General features: G+C 55.5%; 6 protein-coding genes across 6 annotated transcripts; 4 read left to right on the plus strand and 2 right to left on the minus strand.

Moving 5' to 3' along the window:
* Positions 1–1,997: 1,997 nt before the first annotated feature.
* ColSpa_00275 (uncharacterized protein) lies at positions 1,998–2,858 on the plus strand (the record flags this gene model as incomplete). Its single annotated transcript, XM_049266487.1, has 3 exons — positions 1,998–2,173; positions 2,343–2,611; positions 2,662–2,858. 3 exons carry the CDS (start codon positions 1,998–2,000, stop codon positions 2,856–2,858), a joined length of 642 nt encoding a protein of 213 aa, XP_049122444.1.
* Positions 2,859–3,161: 303 nt separating this feature from the next.
* ColSpa_00276 (uncharacterized protein) lies at positions 3,162–3,471 on the plus strand (the record flags this gene model as incomplete). Its single annotated transcript, XM_049266488.1, has 2 exons — positions 3,162–3,349; positions 3,402–3,471. 2 exons carry the CDS (start codon positions 3,162–3,164, stop codon positions 3,469–3,471), a joined length of 258 nt encoding a protein of 85 aa, XP_049122445.1.
* Positions 3,472–3,942: 471 nt separating this feature from the next.
* On the minus strand, positions 3,943–5,234 carry ColSpa_00277 (putative transaldolase; the record flags this gene model as incomplete). Its single annotated transcript, XM_049266489.1, has 2 exons — positions 3,943–4,932; positions 5,166–5,234. 2 exons carry the CDS (start codon positions 5,232–5,234, stop codon positions 3,943–3,945), a joined length of 1,059 nt encoding a protein of 352 aa, XP_049122446.1.
* A 978-nt stretch (positions 5,235–6,212) lies between these two features.
* ColSpa_00278 (uncharacterized protein) lies at positions 6,213–7,205 on the minus strand (the record flags this gene model as incomplete). The annotated part of the gene is made up of 4 exons (XM_049266490.1): positions 6,213–6,596; positions 6,668–6,811; positions 6,873–6,901; positions 7,007–7,205. The coding sequence occupies 4 exons, from the start codon at positions 7,203–7,205 to the stop codon at positions 6,213–6,215; spliced, it is 756 nt and encodes a 251-aa protein (XP_049122447.1).
* A 6,225-nt stretch (positions 7,206–13,430) lies between these two features.
* ColSpa_00279 (uncharacterized protein) lies at positions 13,431–14,463 on the plus strand (the record flags this gene model as incomplete). The annotated part of the gene is made up of 2 exons (XM_049266491.1): positions 13,431–13,478; positions 13,528–14,463. 2 exons carry the CDS (start codon positions 13,431–13,433, stop codon positions 14,461–14,463), a joined length of 984 nt encoding a protein of 327 aa, XP_049122448.1.
* Positions 14,464–15,370: 907 nt separating this feature from the next.
* Positions 15,371–16,547, plus strand: ColSpa_00280 (putative MFS-type transporter; the record flags this gene model as incomplete). The annotated part of the gene is made up of 4 exons (XM_049266492.1): positions 15,371–15,721; positions 15,878–15,888; positions 15,945–16,030; positions 16,117–16,547. The coding sequence occupies 4 exons, from the start codon at positions 15,371–15,373 to the stop codon at positions 16,545–16,547; spliced, it is 879 nt and encodes a 292-aa protein (XP_049122449.1).
* Between the last annotated feature and the right edge of the window lie 1,396 nt (positions 16,548–17,943).

Genomic DNA, 17,943 nt, shown 5'->3' on the forward strand with positions numbered 1-17,943 from the left:
CCCATGCTGCGAAAGGTCATTCCAGAACTCAAACGACGCGGCTACAGGATCATGAACTTGACGGAGTTGCTGAAGGAAGTCGACACGGACAGATGAGCCTTTCGTCATTCCACAGTTTGTCGTTCATTACATGGAGATTACATGGCGACATTACAAAATACTCTACTGCACTTGCACCTACCCGCGGGCCCCGCCTCGATCTCGATGGCGTCCATGAGAGTCATGTGAAGGGTATCGGCAACCGTGAACGGTGTGCGTATCTACGGCCGGAGCTGGTCTCGGCTGCAGCATCGAATCGCTGAGAATGCGAGCACCATATTCGCGTCACTACACCCGGGATGTACGCGGCGCAAACCCGTGTTTTCTTGAGGCAGCATGGCCAGGGCAAAGACTTTACCCACCTGGTCCAGACCTCTCATACACAAAGCGTCGGGTTTCAGCATGATCGAGGGTCGCGAAATCGCGGCTTCGTGGACTGATGAGGCATGGCTTCCTTTCTGCTGTTTTAGCGAGGCAACACAAAGAAAATGTGCTACAAGACTGCGGCGCCACCAAGTGAGACCCCTAAGAAGAGCTGAGATGGGTGGTACACGGATCAGATGGAGGTGTACGCAGAGTATTGACCACGGTGCAGACAAGGAGGATTGTTGTACGATGGGGGCTATTGATTACATGCTGGTATCCGTGAGGGAGTCGGAAATGAAAGCGCCACATGTGTTTTACAGAGTCTGAATTCCAATGTATGCCCAAGAAGGGCCCATCCGAGTACCAGTATTTTCCCACGCAGGTAGCCGTTGATCCATGGGAAAATGGAGCATAAACGCCTAGTCTCATCTATACCTCTGGGACAGAAGCAATGGCGTGTGTGGTTGTCTATCAATAAACCGCTAGAGCCCGATCCATCGGTCAACTGCGATACAAGATTCTGCAGATACCACATCTCATCACACCAGAGGAGCATTGCAAGCGGTCTCCAGTGTCTACTTCGCCAAGACTGGTCTAAGTAGCAGCGTTGAAGTCTTGTTGGATAAAAATTGATGAATGGTCTTACGCAATGTGTGGTGATTACAACCTGTACGACCCCGAAGCCATACCCTCGGAAAACTTACCAAACAGCACCAGATATTTTTGGCTACCAAGAAGGACACGACCTGAGGGAGCCGAAAAGCTTGCAGAATGTGTTAGACACTTCAGTTGGAAGCATGATTTATGTAGACGGAGAAGGATATCGGATCAGATCCTCGGACTCAATATTAAGTGAGCCGCTCAGCTGATCTCTGTTTTTCGTGAGGAGCAGTACTTGTGTCGCGTCAACGACGTGATGAAGACCAGGTACATGGCTTACATGCTGAAAGCAAATGAGAGGCCTCCAAAGGAGAGGTTGGCATCCACAAGACCAAGAAATAACGTAAAATGGTAACTCTATGAGGTGTAACAACTGGAAGCGGAGGGGAAAAAAACAAAAGCCTAGGTATGCAGTGAGAAACTCGAGTTGCGACCTTGCAAAATTCTTCAACCTAATCAATTCTGGATTTCATCATCAAGTTCATGTCAAAGGATAGGGCGCTGTACCTCAAGACCACTGGGCTTTTGGGGCTTGTTTGAGAAGAACGGAGGGCAGGTTGGGCATAAAGGGACCGAAAGCACTCTCTCTCCTTCCTGTTCATGTCCCCTGGATGTTTTTCACGTCATGTCCCATCCCATCTACTTCTTTGTTTTCCCCCTTCCTCATCAGACGGTTCTGACTTGTCTGAGGGTTCTACCGGTCTCCATCATAGTTTCCACCAAAGACTCAGGCTTGCCGTCGTCCCATAATGCTTCTCAGACTGGCAAGATTTAGACGAAACTTCACTCTCAAGCTGTCTCGTTTGCATGAATGGAGTCTGGACGAACGTCTCGACGCCAGGATGTGCGTCGACCAACATCTCCTCTATTCTGGTCTTTCTGGCCGAGCCAACCCGCATGAAGAAAACGCGTCAGATACGACCGCCGACACAATGAGCTCAAAGACTCAGAAAACTCACGTCATAACCGAAGCCCTGAAGGGGGAGACCATCCATGTCCCAAACCTTTATGACATTTTGAAGGGATGGCCGATCAAGGCCAACGTCAACTACGAGCGCCTCATCCCTGTCGTTGAAGACGCTTTTGAGCAGCAAGTCCAGCGCAATTTGTACTTTCAAAGAAGAAGGAAACTTGACTGACTTTATCCTCTACGGTTAGTCTCGTCAAGCCGTCCAAACTGCGAGAGAATTACCGGAAGGCGGATTATGCTCGCTTCGTCAGTCTGTAAGCGGCGCCCTTTTGCTATAATCTTTAGACCACTGATCCCATATTCGCAGGTACTACCCTCATCCAGAATGGGAACAAGTTCGGACCTTGGCTCTCTATATCGTCTGGTTGTTCTGCTGGGACGACGCCATCGACCAGCAGGGAACCGGCGAGTTGAGCAACGACATCCTCCGTGCCAAGGCATATCGCGACAGCACCATCAAGCTGCTTGAGTATGTCCTCGACCTTGCGCCCAAGGCCGGATCAGACATCGAGTTAGACAAAGCAAATGTCGAGTTGAAGGTGATCGGAGACGAACTGAAAAAGGCCTACTCTCATGGTGAGGCTCGACACCCCTGAATATTGGAGCCATGGCTGACCCTTGAACAGAGCAGAGGCAGATCTTCATGAACCAGATGCGGCGCTACATCAACAACTGCCACGAAGAACAGATGATGCGTCTGCAGGGCACTCTTCCCGGTATCAAGTCGTACTCAGAGCTTCGCCATGGCACGGCCGCGGTCTGGACTCTGTGCGCTCTCATCGAGTCAGTCGCCCGAGAACATGAAGTCTTCGGACCCTATTAATGAGTGTAGCAGGTTTGGTCTATCAGATAACATTCCAGAGCACATTCGATACATGGGACAAATCCAAACCATATGGTCTGAGACAAGCAGGGCTATTTGGATGTAAAGTCACCCTTTTTTCTGCTTAGCAGTACGGCGGCTGACCAACTGACAATTTATAGCACGAATGATATACTTTCCCTCCGCAAGGAAATTGTACGTGTCCCTCTTTCCCTTGTTATCCATCCCATTATCCTACGTACTGACGCACACGAATAGCCCAAGGAAGGCAACGAGAGCATTGTGAACGCCATTCCCATCCTCATGAAGCATGGGGGTAAGTCCCCTCAGCAGGCCGTCGACGCTCTTCTCGCTGAGCTGGTCACCTCCGTGGCAGCTTTTGAGGCTGCTGCCATCACTTTAGAGGAGGCGGTAGGTGAAGAGAGACGGGGGATGATGAAGACCTACTGCGACGCCTGCCGTTGCATGGTCACGGGATCCATACAGTTCTCGTAAGTGCTTATTCTCAACGGTAAGAATGCACCAACTGACTCACTTCGACAGACTCGAATCATCCCGCTACAAGCTGGAGGGCTGCCTGAACGAAGACGGCTCCCTGGATATCTTGTTATAAGATGAGATGGGGATAGGGGCTTAACAAAGATTCGGAAAGGCGGAAAGTTGTTGGATAGATACCCCGTGCGGCGACCGACGTTGGCTGAGCTGCGCTTGCTTTGATTGAGCTTCAGCTTGATTTCCGCTTGGCCCCTTTGTCGAAAGCAAATATTTACGACGACGGAATAAACAGACGCTGGCTCAAGGGGCTTTCGTGAGTTCGAAAGAACGAATGAGGCCCTCGCCATGCATAGATAACTAAGGACTGGCATGGCCCCTGATACATCACCTCTCAAAGTCTATTGTTTCCAGCTAAAATGAGACCAGGTGCCATGTCAGCTGCTTGCAAAGCCCGAAGAACAATAACAGCAACTGCCACTCTTCTTCAAACCTTGAAAGGTCTCTGATCTATCAGCCTGCAATACTCTACCAAGTAGCCATCCTTTGGGGAACTTCAAAGACACGGCGTCACTGAGCAGACAGGCAGCCCTCAGACCCTCTTCTTCTTCTCCTCCGCCAACTCCTTGAAACCCTGCACAAGATCGTCCCTCAGGTCCTCCCACCCCTCAACGCCGACGCTGACCCTCAGCAGCCTCTTATCGCAGCTGCTGTCGCTCATCGCACGCCACTCAATCAGACTTTCGACGCCGCCTAGCGAGGTCGCGTGGTGGAAAAGAGCCATCTTGCTCGGCAGCCTCTTGGCGTCCTCGGCGTCCTTTAAGAGGATCGCAAACACGGGGCCGAACCCGCCCGGCATCTGCTTCGCCAGCCACCCCTTGCCGTCTGCCAGGTCCTCCTTCTGCAGGCTCGCGTGCACGACCTTGTCGACGACGCTGCCCACGGCGCCCGCGGGGTCGCGCCGGATCTCCTCGTCGAGCCAGCGGGCGAGCGCCGTCGCCGAGCGGGACTGCCTCTCCACGCGCAGCTCCAGCGTCCGCATCGACCGCACGCCCAGCCAGCCCTCCATGCTCCCCATCACGCCGCCGATGAAGCACCGCTCCTGGAACAGGCTCGGCACCCACTTGTCCGCGTGCTTCGGGTGGACGGCCAGCACGCCGCACAGCATGTCCGAGTGGCCGCCAAAGTACTTGGTCCCGGAGTGCATCACCACGTCGGCGCCGAGCTGGAACGGGTCCTGCAGCGGCGGCGGCGCAAACGTCGCGTCCACCGTGAGGTATGCCCCCTTGCGCTCTGCGACCTCTTTGAAGTAGGCCAGGTTCCGCGCCTCGCCTGTCGGGTTCAGCGGCGTCTCGACATGCAGCACGTCGCCGGCCTCGAGCTGCTCCAGCGACGCCTCGTCGAGCTCGAGCTGCTTCAGCCCGTTGAGCTTGGTCAGGATCTTGATGACGCCGTGGCAGCCGTGGTAACCCTCGCCGATGGCGACGCGCTTCGGGTTCAGGTGGACGAGCATGGCGTGGAAGGCCGACAGGCCCGAGGAGTAGGTCAGCGAGGGCCCGCCGAGGACCGAGGTGAGGATGGCCTCGAAGCGGGTCGTGTTCGGGGTCGTGTAGCGCGAGTAGACGTGTGAGTCGCCCGGGGCCTTGGGCTGTTGAGGGGGTCAGCATCTGAATTGGCACAACCTCGACTCTCTCTCTCGCTCTCCCCCTTCTCTTTCTCTCACTCTCTCTCTCACTCTCTCACACACATACACGTCGGCTCCTTCACGACAACATGAAACGCAGAGCGAGAGAGACTGAGCAGCAGGAAACTTACATCCACATTGTCCCCTGGCCGCAGCTCGTCCGGGTTGCTGTTGTACTTGAACGTCGTGGAGACGTGCATGGCCGGCGCGACGGCGCGGTGGGCGCTGATGCCGTCGTCGGCGTGAACGGTGCGCGTGGCGAATGACAGCTTGCTGACGCCGGACGACAGATCCGAGCCGCCGGCGGCCCCAGTTCCGGAGGAGGCCGGGGTGCCGTTCGTGGGATGTCTCCAGCCATTGCGTGGGAACGTGGGCGGGGTTTCTTTCTTTACTTTCCTTTCTGAACTTTCTTTTCTCTTAGATGAGGGGGGGTGACTGTTATGTTGCAGCCAGACCTGAGGTTTCACCGGATGAACAGGGCGGAGGTCTATCTAATGTTTGGAGAGGGTCCCGAGGTATTAATCCCAAAAGGAAACGGGAAAAAATGAAGAGTCATCGACGTCCGGCTTGGATGGTGATGAGAGCGGCGGGCCGGCGGAAAGAACCCCTCTGCCCCTCCATTACGTATCCGAAGGTGGGGTCGCAAGCAAACCCCGAAGATGGGTCCTGGTGCGATGAATGCATGATAGCTCGCAATCTTTTTGATCTCATGTCAATGAGCGGCCTGGCGATTGGAACGTGCCGCCGGGAATGTCTCCGCCAGACCTCCGGTATTCGGATTCTTAATTCCTTAGATTCCCAATCACTTTCAAGGCCAAGACGTTACTTGTATTCACTTCAAATACTATTGCCACTTACCCAAGGGTCTTTCCACCAACCCAGCGACGGCACAGCAGCGAAGTGGTGTCAAAACGGTTATCATTATCATTAGGGAGCTTGTTTCTAGACGCCTGGTCTCAAAGCTCCGCCCTTTAGGCCTACTTACAGCCACCCGTATATGCATAATGCGGCTAGGTCCAGTGAGGGTCTGGGTTGTTAGCCCTAGTTCTAACCATTTCATAGCGAATGCGTCCCGTACATAGAGACATAGCCCAGCCAGTAACGCCAAATCCCATGCCGTCGAGGGCTCGCACCGGCTGGTTGAATACACAAAATGAGAACGAAAGCCAGGCGCACGATCAGTGGACTTCAGTTGTTTCAACTGACGCTGCCGACTTGGGTCGCTCGATGGTGCCCAACTCTGAACCTTGCCCACTCTGACCACGCTTCCTTCCTGCGCCCGACAGGAACCGCGTGACACTTGAGTTAGGCGAGTTGGCGCTCGGCTCTTTGTGGTCAGAGTCACCGAAGCGCGAAAACAAGCCGCGCATGCGGCTGGGTTGGTGTTGCTGGTGCTTCTGGTCGTCCAAGCCCACGTCCTCAAAGCCCTCCTCGGCGGTGGGCAGGTCCCGGTCGGCTCGCCTGTCAATCGCGGATCGAGGTAGTCGGGGGTAACGGGCTGAATCGAGACTCTGGCGTGCCGGGAAGTCGCCTTGGGGAATGGGGGACCGTGCTGTGATATCCTGCAGCGCAAATGCGGTCAGTGATGGCGCCAAATCGAGCAGCGTTGGCTTGGCGACAAAGTTCAACATACAAATGATCGCCTGTACGAATCGAAAGATTCTCTCGAAATGGAGAAGTGCTCGATCTCGCCGCTGTCATTGCGGGTGTCTGTCGAGTTGCGACCCGAGCCGAGGTACTTGCGCGGCCACAAGGCCTTTTCTTCGGTTGGGGATGGCTGCGCACATGCGTTAGCAAATGTCTCAAGAAACGATGGAGGTGGTCGGGAGGGTGCATACCGGCAGGTAGACTCCACTGTCGTTCACGACTGTAACGCAGATAAACAATCAGTCAATTGGTCTCATGATGGTCACAATTCGGGATGTGTGGTGAGGTGATGCGTGGGGGCGGGCGTTTGGGCGGAAGCGCCTACCACTCATTTTGTATTCGCCGTTGTCCTGGCTCTTGGAGCTTCTTATGCTCAGCGAAGATGAGGCCTTGGAACCCACAGTGTCCTGCTTCTCAAATCCGGGATGCGACGGTTTATGGTCGTCCGGTCGCATGTTCTCATCCCCGACTGAGGCGTGAATGGCATGGCCCGGACGGCGGGCAAAGGGGTTGCGAATAGGCATGGCGGAGGATGGTGGGAAAGCGGAATCGTCGGGTTGTCTGGTTTTCGAGGTGCAATGTTCAACGTCAAGCAATAGTGTAAGAGGTTGAAGCCAGGCGAGGATGCAAGCTCGGTAGGGGTATACAGAGAGAAAAATTGACCAGTGTTGTTTTGGGTCGTGTTGGAGTTTCGAGGTTGATGCTGGAACCGTTTGACAAAGAACCCGATCAGTGGAGCCAGAGGGCGGGGGTAGGGTAGGCGGGATGGCGATGAACTATATGGCAATCTTAACCGTATCGTTGGTCGGGTCGAGGTTTGCTGATCTCGCTCCAGTGCTGTTTGAGTCGTTGCAGTGTGCCAGGGTCCGGTCTTGGGTTAACCGTCAGATGGTGGCTTGGATGCGCAACGCCTGGATGGATTGGGTCTGGAGTCTGGGCGAAGGATGGGCGCAGGAGGATAGGTGAGGCGCAAGGTAGATGGAGACGGGGACTGGAGAATGTGGGTGCCGCTGTTGTAAGTTGAGGACGTAAGAGGGACGCGAGAGATTGGACGCAAGAGGTGCTGAATCGAGGGAGACGGCAGAGAGATGTCAGCTAAAGTACGTTTGAGGCAATCTCATCGGGCGGGAATCTGCAGGTTTTGGGCTGTGCTTGCACTCCCCTTCCCTCCCCTTGTCCCTGCCATGTCTTTCCCTTCCCGCCCCGCGCCAACACCACGGCCACACTTGCTTCCTTTCCTTGTGCCACCGCTTCCTACCCATCTGCCTAGGTACGCATCCACAGCAATATGTACGGATACACGCTACTGCCCCTCGGGGACTAGATGCAAGGGGGCACTTCAGACTTGCAAGTGACGAATGACCCTCTTGCAGCTGCATCTATTGGATCATGAGGTGGTGAGGTGAGGGGCCGGCTTTCGCTGAGGGGAGACATTCCGGACCGGACCTGACCTTGCCATCATCTTCAGAGCCGAGTGGGAACTTGGAGTTTAGGGGACCTGGTTGGGTCCGAGGTCCCTAAACCATGGAGGTGTGCAACATGCACATGTTTCCCATCATCGACTTTGCTCTGCAGATCAGCACCAGGACCCAACGTCACACCCAACATCGCAGCAGCGTCCTCGCGGCCATGCCCATCAGTGGGGGCAAACGACAGGGAGAGAGCAGATGATTCCGACGAGAATTGAGTTTTTGATGGCTACAGGTACACTACAGTGACGGGACGGGGATTCGGAAACCCGGGAAACTTGGAACGAACCACGAAACTACCCGGGGCCCCGAGGAAAACATACCTGGGTCACGTTTAAACATCAAGCTCGGTGGACGACCGGCCGCACCGAACCGGTTGTGAAGCCCTCGTAGGACAGGGGACCTTGGTTGATGACATGTGTCTGTCTGTCCCATATTTCCCTGCCCATGTCACTCGTGCCCTTCAGCCGCCACCAGATGATGATTCCAAGCTTTCTCTGGATTACTGAGCACGGGTACTTGGGATGCCACCTTGATTACAGCAGCGCACGAGGTACCTCATACCGTTCTGTGGGCTTGGGTTCTCCTTCCATCGGCAACTTGGCAGGGTGCCCTCCCTTCTGGAAACTTTGACGAGATGGGGTGACACTTGCCGTCATCCACCTTGTCCGGCCCAAACTTCAGCGCCATGTCCCCACCGCAGCCTGCCCTGATTATCCTTGTGCTCCTTCGTGGTTACAGCGGTTAAATGGACCCACCACTCAGAGCGCGCGCATCGTTGAGTAGGCCGAGACTTCTTCCAAATCTGGGCAGAAAAGGGCCACCTCTGATCGGTCACAAGTGTCGACTCTGGGGCCCCCCAAGGCACATCGGCGGTCCCTCCATTCTCACGAACACGGTACTGAACAACCACCCGCGTACCTCCATCTACAGTGCGAATGCTGACGAGCTTGCACATGTGGATGGTGCGCCCCGGATGTCCCGGCACCACGGCCGCAGAGGATACTTCCCAATGATCGGCGTGCCGATTTTTCCTTGTCCTGCCACCGCCCTCGGCGGACCTGCATCTTGTCCGTCTAACCGTCCCTGATTGACCGCATCGGAACGTAATGCGCAGAACGCGTCTGCCCGATACATGACGCCTTGCCCAGGCTAGGTGCGATCCAGACGGATCATCGACTTTCCGAACGGGGAACGGGTTCGGTCGTCGCCGTGGTCGGAGAACGCCCGACCTGTTCTCCACCACCACCGCTCGCTCACCTTGACCTCCAAACTGATGCTTCCAGCGAAGTCGGCCGTTTGGTTTTGCGAGTGCTGCAAGTGCACGTGATGGATTTCGGTCTATTGCCGGCCAGCACTGCTTACCGAGTCGTTGGCACGTCGTGCTAGTGTACCAGCCCGGAGGACGATAGGAATACAGATGCTCGAACTGAATTGACATTTGTTGCGACTCTCGATCAACCACGAGTGGAAGGTGAGTGACTCGGTTAAGACGATGACCAAGATGGGTGAGCGTCTATCAGGAAAACATCGAAGACATTCTCGCCCTCTTAAGTAGGCCATCGGGCTCTGAGGGGTGCAGCCATTATTTTCCAGGACCCAACATCCGCATGCGGAATACACTCCCCATGGCCTCACCACCAATTCTCAAGATCGCCTCATCGTTGGATCTTCTCTCCCAAGACTCACCGGACTGTCGCCCTTGCTGGTCAGAGTCGCTCTCGCGCTTGATAACAGGACGGGGAAAGGCTTGAGTCAGCCGGCGTGGGAGATATTTGCAATTCTTCAAATGCAAGAGGTGCCCGGGCAGGTCTAGGCCCATGTGCCGTGTTCCGTGTTTCGATATCGCAAGCCGGATCGGGTCATTGTCGAAAGCTGCTGTGCGTGGTGGTCGCAGTCTGGTTGGTATCCGGGAACATGGGCACACCAAAACGGTCCGAGTCGCACCTATCAACGAAGCAGCTAACGGCCGAGACTTTCCCCCCAGCTCTAGACATCGGCGATGAGCGGAAAAGGTCAACATTGCGCTGCGACAAATACTCGAAGCCTAGACTTGGTTAGGTAGACCAGCCCTGCCGCCTACATTTCGTGGCCATCGTCAGCAAAGAACTGCTAGTGTTGTGAAGCTCACCATCAAGGCCGGATCGGGCCAGGTCTACCACGCCTATCTCGGAACACTTCTTTGTTGCGAAGCGATCGCCAGAACATCCTCCGATACCAAAAATGTTGTTCAGATGCCACGTCGCGCTTCACACGGGATAGCTTTCGCCGCTGGCTAGGCGCCTGCGCGACGCCTTTGTCTTCGAGATCGATCCTACGACATTGCCATCCCTACCGAAATCATTGCCATTGGCGTCTGATCTGTTTCCCATCTGTCAAGTTGTGTCTAACAAAGCTCCCACTTCAACTTGACCCATGACGAGACCGCGGCTCGGTTCTACATTTTTGATCGACGTGCATAAACAAAGGAAGCCGTGAACTCGACAGGAAGTCTCTAAGATTTGTGGGAAACGTTGAACTTGGGGTGTATCGGCGGGCATGTTCGTTACTTATGCGCAAGCTACAGTTTCACAGGTTGAGGAGGTGTCATGTATCGCTGCACTCAAGTTGTCTTGACCCTGACTATGCGACATTTGAGCTACCATCGGTGTCACAATAACCACAACCAACAGGCGCGTCACGACTGGCGCCTCGATCAAAGGGTTACGGATCAACAACCCCAAACATGATGCGGTTTTACTCTGTCAGTTGCTCACGGCAGACATTTGCGTTGTTGTCGTGTCTAGCCCCCTTTGATATAGTACTAGACTTGGCAGTCTCCCGTCCCAGCACCCGTCATTTTGACAATTTTCAATAATGTTTCTCAGAAAATACGGTCGAAGAGTGTTCAGGCGCCGAGTATATGCCAAGATTTACATAATGCTGAGACGCATGTAATTTCGAATGTCTGTGAGAAGGCAACCAAGTCCGCGCCTAGCAACCCGCATTGACACCAAGCGTCTACACAACCCACCTTTCTGGGGCCTTCAACCTCGACAGCTCGTCGCCGGGCTCAACGGGTTGATGTCTGTTCTCGCCATCCCTTGGTGTTGGACCTCGTTGCGGTGCACTAGGCCGGCACCATACTCGCCAAGGTACCTAGGAAAAGAAGCACATGAAATGATCAGCACTCGAGCGTCCGAGCAGATCGTCCGAGCAGATCGGACGATGAGGGTTTGCTGCACAGCGTTAAATGTTGTCACAAGGAGGTTGAAGCTAAAACACGTCCTTTCGCCGCTCAAGTCGCACTCGATCCCACGGTTCCCGTCGCTTGCCAAGACCACTGGTCGTTTTCAGGTCGATATCGCCTTGGCTCCACCCGCGATGCGATGCTATGTATGCGAAGCAAAGCAAAGCACATACTCTTTCGCATACCAACTGCAACGTGCGGGAGCAAAGACGAAAGATCAGCACGCAAGTGGGATCTCCAGGGGCAGCGCGACTGAAGGGGCCCGTAACCCACCGAGGCGGTGCATCACATCAAATCCGTTCCTGCGTCGCGCTCCCGCTACCTTTATCGGACGAAAGCCGGAAGCAACGGTCTGAAAGTACTGTATCAACAGAACGCAGCGCAGCAGACGTCGAAAGGATCAAATTTGATGAAACCAGAAAGCATGCGCCAACTTTGGAATGCTAGAGGCCATGTCTACGACGTCGAGAAAGGGCACGGAGATTCTGGGCAGGCAACGAACCACGCCAAACAGTACAAGAACGTGGCAGAAAGTGGCTTGATTGCTGCCGCAAACATGCAGCAGAACACAGTCGAGGTGGATGAGGACCAGGGCGAGACAACAGCTTGTCCAGGGTTCCGTCCCGGTCTGGAAATCAGGTGTGGCTTGCCTTCCGCCCATCCTTCGGTGGTAAGCGGGCAGGGCTAAGGTAACCCGCGCCGTACCTTGCATTCCGCAAACGGCCATTGGGACCACTGCCATCGTCTAGCTCCTGTGTCCATCGTCAATCCCCCGCAACTCTCTTTCAGAGGTAGCGTCAAGCTACGGATTCGCACTTTCAATTTTTGCAAAAGCAGGCCTTTCCGTGCCAGTCGGCCACTGTGCCCGGCCGAACCCAAGCATTCTGACATGGCGGCAATGCAAGAGCAAGGCTGTTGACTGAGCGAGAGCCTCCCCAAACCGCCGTCGACTAAACGCAAACAGGTCTAGTAACTTGTCGCGATCCGCGACATGGGGGTCTGAGTGAAAGAGCAAGGATGACCCAGACTGATGCCCTGCGCCGGGCATGGTGAGTGCGGGAGCTGCGCTCGGGAAACCTCACGAGCTCGTTCCTACCACACCGACCTGTACTCTCCTTTGGGTGGTCATCGACGGACATGGCTGTACTCACTCACTCGGGCGCGTCCTCGGCCGGCGCTGTCGTCTACCAAGCACTCCACCGCCCTCCCATCTCCACTTGGGCGATGGAGGACGACCAGCCACTGACACCCTCTGCCCGAGACGGACGCCGGCTCCCACTCTCGTCAGTCTAGTCCTAGTCCAGTGGCTCATCGAGGTCCAGGCCTAGGCCTCCAATGAGCTCGTCCGGGACAATTGGAAAGAAGCGTGTTATGTTTGCTGTTACTATCCGTGTGTGCCCTGCTTCGTACAAAACCTGCCAGCATCCGTCCGACCACTGGAGACAGGATCTTGCACCACATACATGTTTTCGTTCCCTTCACCGCCGAGAGCCCTTTGACGCCTCTTATATTCATTCACCATTGGATGTTTCGATTCGAGGCCACTTTCATTCGCGTCCTGTGTAACTAATACTCGACCTCGTCGCCGATCTCTCACAGACTGCCTAACCTCTTCACATTACCTTCGACCAACACTGATATTTCCGCACTACACCGCGGCAGAACGACAACCGTAACAATCTTTCATTCTAACGGTTTCGACACATTATCTTGTGAATACCACCTTTGTGGTCGCGCTGATATCTCGCCACTGATACCGTCCGTCCCAGCTGCTACTCGCCGCATTCGAACAAAGAGACCCAAACCAGTCCGATTGCAGAACAATACGACTTCACGCCTCAGGGCAAGGACTGGTTTCAGTCCAAGAAGGCCTTCCGTTCGCCTGTTTCCCCAGTTCAAGAAGAGAGCTGTGCTCCACCCCAAAGCAACTTGCCTTGACTGCTTTTCATCTGATAGCACACACCTTCCTTATCCGCCTACTCGGACTCTGAGCACGCTCCACCAGCACACAACAACACGCTTTCTCATCACCACCCACTCACTCTTTCAAGATGGGTAGGGTTTTCGTTGACTGGGAGCTGTGGCAGCAGATGACTTTCGTAAGCCACCTTGATCAAACGTACATGGACATGACTAACAACCACTTAGGTCCTAGCCTGCGCTATCGGCGTCGTCTTCATTATCGGTTTCGCCAAGCTATGGTGGACGAATCGGTACATCGCGAAGCTTGAAATCATCGACGCCGAGAAAAGAGCACACGTTGCAGAGCTCGAATCAACCGGCCTACCGCCACCTCCGCGAAAGCAATCCGAGATCCCTTTCGGCGTCCGCGCCATCCAGTCTGGTATCGAGGTTGACGGGATTTGGATCTCTCGCCCCAACACGCCGGCCACCGAATCACCTCCCAACTCAGCCAGGGCCAAGGGCAAGTATGTTTCGATGGGTCCAGTCTCGCCTACCTCTACAATCTCCGACCCCTTCGGTTCTCCGACATCGTCTCGTGGCGGCATCGGTCCCCAGACATATCGCCCCAAGTCGGCCCACAACCCTGTAACGAGCAGAGCCGACGCCCTGAGCCAGCTTGAGGGCAAGCCTCAGAATGCCCCGTCCTACAGCACGTACCAGCCCCAAGGCGCAAAGGCGATCTCCGAGGCCTCAGACGAGACTGGAAGCCCTGTCAGCCCTGTCGACCGCTCTTCCTACAACGGCATCGACGTCCGAGTGCCCATCCGCGCTTCCCCCGTCAACCGTCACCTGAACAACGTCCGCAGCGTCAAAGGAGGCAACCCGCAGCCCACGACCGGCAACGGTGTCCGCGCCTTCAGCGGCAGCCTTCAGAACCCCAAGGACGGCAAAGGATATTCTACCACTTCTCAAGCCTCGTCCGCTGCTGGCGACTTCTCCGACCCATTTGCGACCCCTCTGGAGTCTCGGTCGCCGGTTCCCAGCGCTGACCAAGGTCTTCTGCCCTCCCAGCAGGGTCCTCACGTGAAATTTGCGACCGACGAGTATATTGCCAGCCAGCGTTACCCTAGTGACGGCAGCAGCGGTACCAGCGGAAGCAGCAGTAGTCACCACTCTTAGGGGCTGTCAGCGCCGACGGCAAGCCAACAAGGCTTTCGGCGGAAATCAGAGCAGGTTGCGAGCAGCATTGGATAGGGAAGCGATTTTTCCAGGTTTTTTTCCGCGAGTTTCCCACACGTTGGAGATTAATATCATAAACTGTATCATTAGCAAAACTGCCGCAATGGTGGCGGCAGGAAGGAAAGTAAAGGAATAACGGCATGCTTTCTTTCTCGTGGCCATGCAAAGATGGCACACGAAGGCGTTTAGGCTTTTGAAAAGAACAAAACCCGGACGATGAGACTTGCAAGATCTCTCGTCGCCCCTCCCCCCCAAAATCGGAGTGGGTATAACTATCTTTAAACACACACACAACAACAATCATATAGAAAGAATCAGAAAGAATTTTCACATCATCGGATGCTCAAATGATTTCCGCCCGAATTTGGACTCTGCAGGCAAACACCTAAAAGAATCCGAAGGGCACCTGCCTACGGCGAGAGAGGGGGGGGAAGAGAAACGTCATCCGCTAGTGGTGCTCGGATCCCACCTCTGCGCTCCGGCCTTCGGCATCCGCCCGCGATTTCGGTACCGGCGCCGGTTATGTGAGTTCGAAACCCCGCCACCTTACCAACTCCCCGCATCGCGTCTGCCCCACACATTAGACATGGGCGTGCTGGAGGAAGGAAGAGAGAAGGGACTTGGCTACCATAAACGGCCGCTACGACTTGCTCTTTGGGGGAGTTTCTTTCTTGTTCATACATAATATCGCTCAAATCACATCATCTCGGATCATCTTTGCCCACGCCGGCGAAGCTCGTTCCTGAACACGTACACCAGGCAGGTGGTCTTTGCACATCACTGCCCAACTGCATCCCACAACTGGAGGCAAGCACACCTAGGAAAGAAACACGAGCATACGGCAACCATGTCTCCCACGACCCTCCACCAGGGCGCGACAAAGGGCTTCGCCGACGCCGCCACCTACGACGCCTACCGGCCCTCGTACACGCCCGAGGCCACCCAGAAGTTCCTCTCGCACCTGCGCCTCGCCGACGTCCCGCACGCGCGGGTCCTGGATCTCGCGGCGGGAACGGGTAAGATGACAGAGGTGCTGGCGGCGCGGCACGAGGGGTTCGAGGTCGTGGCCGTCGAGCCGCACGAGGGCATGCGCGCGGAGCTCGAGAAGAAGGGACTGCGCGGGGTCGAGGTCAAGGACGGCTTTGCGGCGAAGTTGCCGCTGGACGAGGAGTGGGGCGATGGTGCTGTTGTTGCGCAGGTGAGTTTTTGTTTTGTGTTTATTTTTCAATTAGGTTTTTTTTCTCGGTCTTCGTGACGTTCAAGGGGGTTTGGTTTGAGAGCGGGAGGGGCATGTGCTGGAAATGGTGGGTGGATGATGACGGGAAGGATGCTAACTTACCTGTCTTCTGAACAGGCTTTTCACTGGTGAGTTGCATGCTGTGATATAGATGCGATCGAACGTGGCTCACGCTGGAACACAGGTTCGCGACGCCAGAGTCTCTGAAAGAAATCCACCGCGTCCTGAAGCCGACTGCTGTGCTGGGCATGATCTGGAACATTGAAGACTGTGAGTTTCCATCTCCACCCCCTCGCCCGGCACCAGCAACCCGCAACACTCATGTTAAGACGACTGACGCGACTGACACGAACCAGACAACAAGCCGAAGCACTGGAAAGCCAGCACGCCCTGGGAGAACGCGCTTAACGAGCTCGTCTTCAGCCTCGGCTCTGACGGCCAGCCGCGCTTCCGCGACTTCGTCTGGAAGGACGTGTTCGACAACCAGCTCGACTCGAACCCGCTGCGCGCCGTCAAGGACATCGTGTTCGAGGGAGGGAGAAAGATGCCCCTGTTTTCGGTGCCCGTCGGCGAGGAGAAGGTGCCCTTCACGGTCTGGCTGACGCCCGAGGCCCTGTGGAACCGGCTGCGGACGCTGAGCCAGATCGCCGTGCTGGAGGACGAGGCGGCGAGGGCGTTCAAGCAGCGATTCGATGCGATCTTGGCGGGGGAGAGCGTGGAGAAGAACGAGAAGGGGGAGGTTGCGCTGCATGGAGCTACGTACTTCGCGTGGACCTCGAGGTTGTAGGCGAGGGAGTGAGCATCAGGAGTCGTTTGATGGTGCGTTTACCTTGTTGAGGGCAGTGGCATGTGAGCATTTGGTGGAATTGAGGGTATATTTTGTTTTTGCTTTTCATAGATCTTTTGCTGATAAAGCACCTCGACGAGCACAATGTTCGAGGGCGCCTTTGCCCCGAGCCCGAGTCCCCTTATCGATCCATGGTTGACATGTCCATCCGTCGTCGCCTAAGAGTCTGCAGAAATGTACATGACTACGAGATGCGTCAGCACTCAAATATGCATGAACGAGATGTATGATTGACTCACCGTTGTTTCCTCTCACGAACGCGTCGCCGTACGACCGCCTCTTGGCGCCGTTGACGTACTCCTCCGTCTTCTCTAGCGCGATGTTCATGTAGCCATCGACGGACTGCAGTTCACCTGCGATGGCATCACGTCAGCGCGGGCTCATCAAACACGGCCAGGCTTCTCATTCTGTCCCAAACCCCGATGTGACAGAGTACTTTCGGCTCACTCACCCTTGTAGACGACGCCCGAGTTGAGCTTCACGGTGACGGGGTTGCCGATGATGTCGCCAAGGAAGCTGGAGGGGTCCTTGCCCTCGCCCTGGCTGATGTTTCCGTTCTCCATTGCGGTCGCTTGTGTGTGGTGTAGTGAGTTACGGGTGGTTGTCGGTGCTCTCGGCTGCTCAGTCGTGGTGAGATGAGTCGTGGGGTTGATGTGAGTGAGGCTGGCGCGGACGTCAAACGGGGTGATGATGTTCGCAGAATTGCTGGCAGCTGGCGACGATGGCCGCCCGTGTGGAGCCGACCGCAAAGAAAAGGGTACTTGCCGACAAGTACCTTGCCTTGGACTCGCGCTGAGGGCTGTTACTACAGACTCCCTGGGGCGGACTGGCAAGCCCTGGACCATCCCCCTGAGTCTAGCTTTTCCAGGATGGTTCGCACTGTAAGGCTACCCGAGCGGTGCACACCCCACCGCCGAGCAGCGTACAGGGCGAACCACCTGCGCCAGGCTTCCCGGTGGGGTCCAGTAATTCAATCTTTGCTCTCACCACGGAAACAATGCTCTTCCCCAGGACCCCAACCCAACCAACATATGCGCGTATGAGGACGCCTTCCCTCCCTTCCACTCCGTCGCGCTGTTCGTGATGACTCTGTCCGTTGCCTCGTTTTCTCGGGCATAGCCTCCGGTGCTTCCCCTTTGTGGTCTGACAATTAGTCTTCCCACCCAACGGCTATAAAACCGGTCTCTGCATGGAAACGTTCCGTTGGTCCCATCATCCCCGTGTTAACCTTCTTTTCAGCCACGCCACCCCTGCAACCCTCATCGCAGCGCAGAGCGACAACCCAGAATTTTCCATACTTCTGCTCAGCGTACAAAAAGGCACACCACCCCGAGAG

The sequence above is a fragment of the Colletotrichum spaethianum genome (assembly GCF_022836535.1).
Source record: "Colletotrichum spaethianum MAFF 239500 DNA, contig01, whole genome shotgun sequence".
In the NCBI taxonomy this organism is placed as follows: domain Eukaryota; kingdom Fungi; phylum Ascomycota; class Sordariomycetes; order Glomerellales; family Glomerellaceae; genus Colletotrichum; species Colletotrichum spaethianum.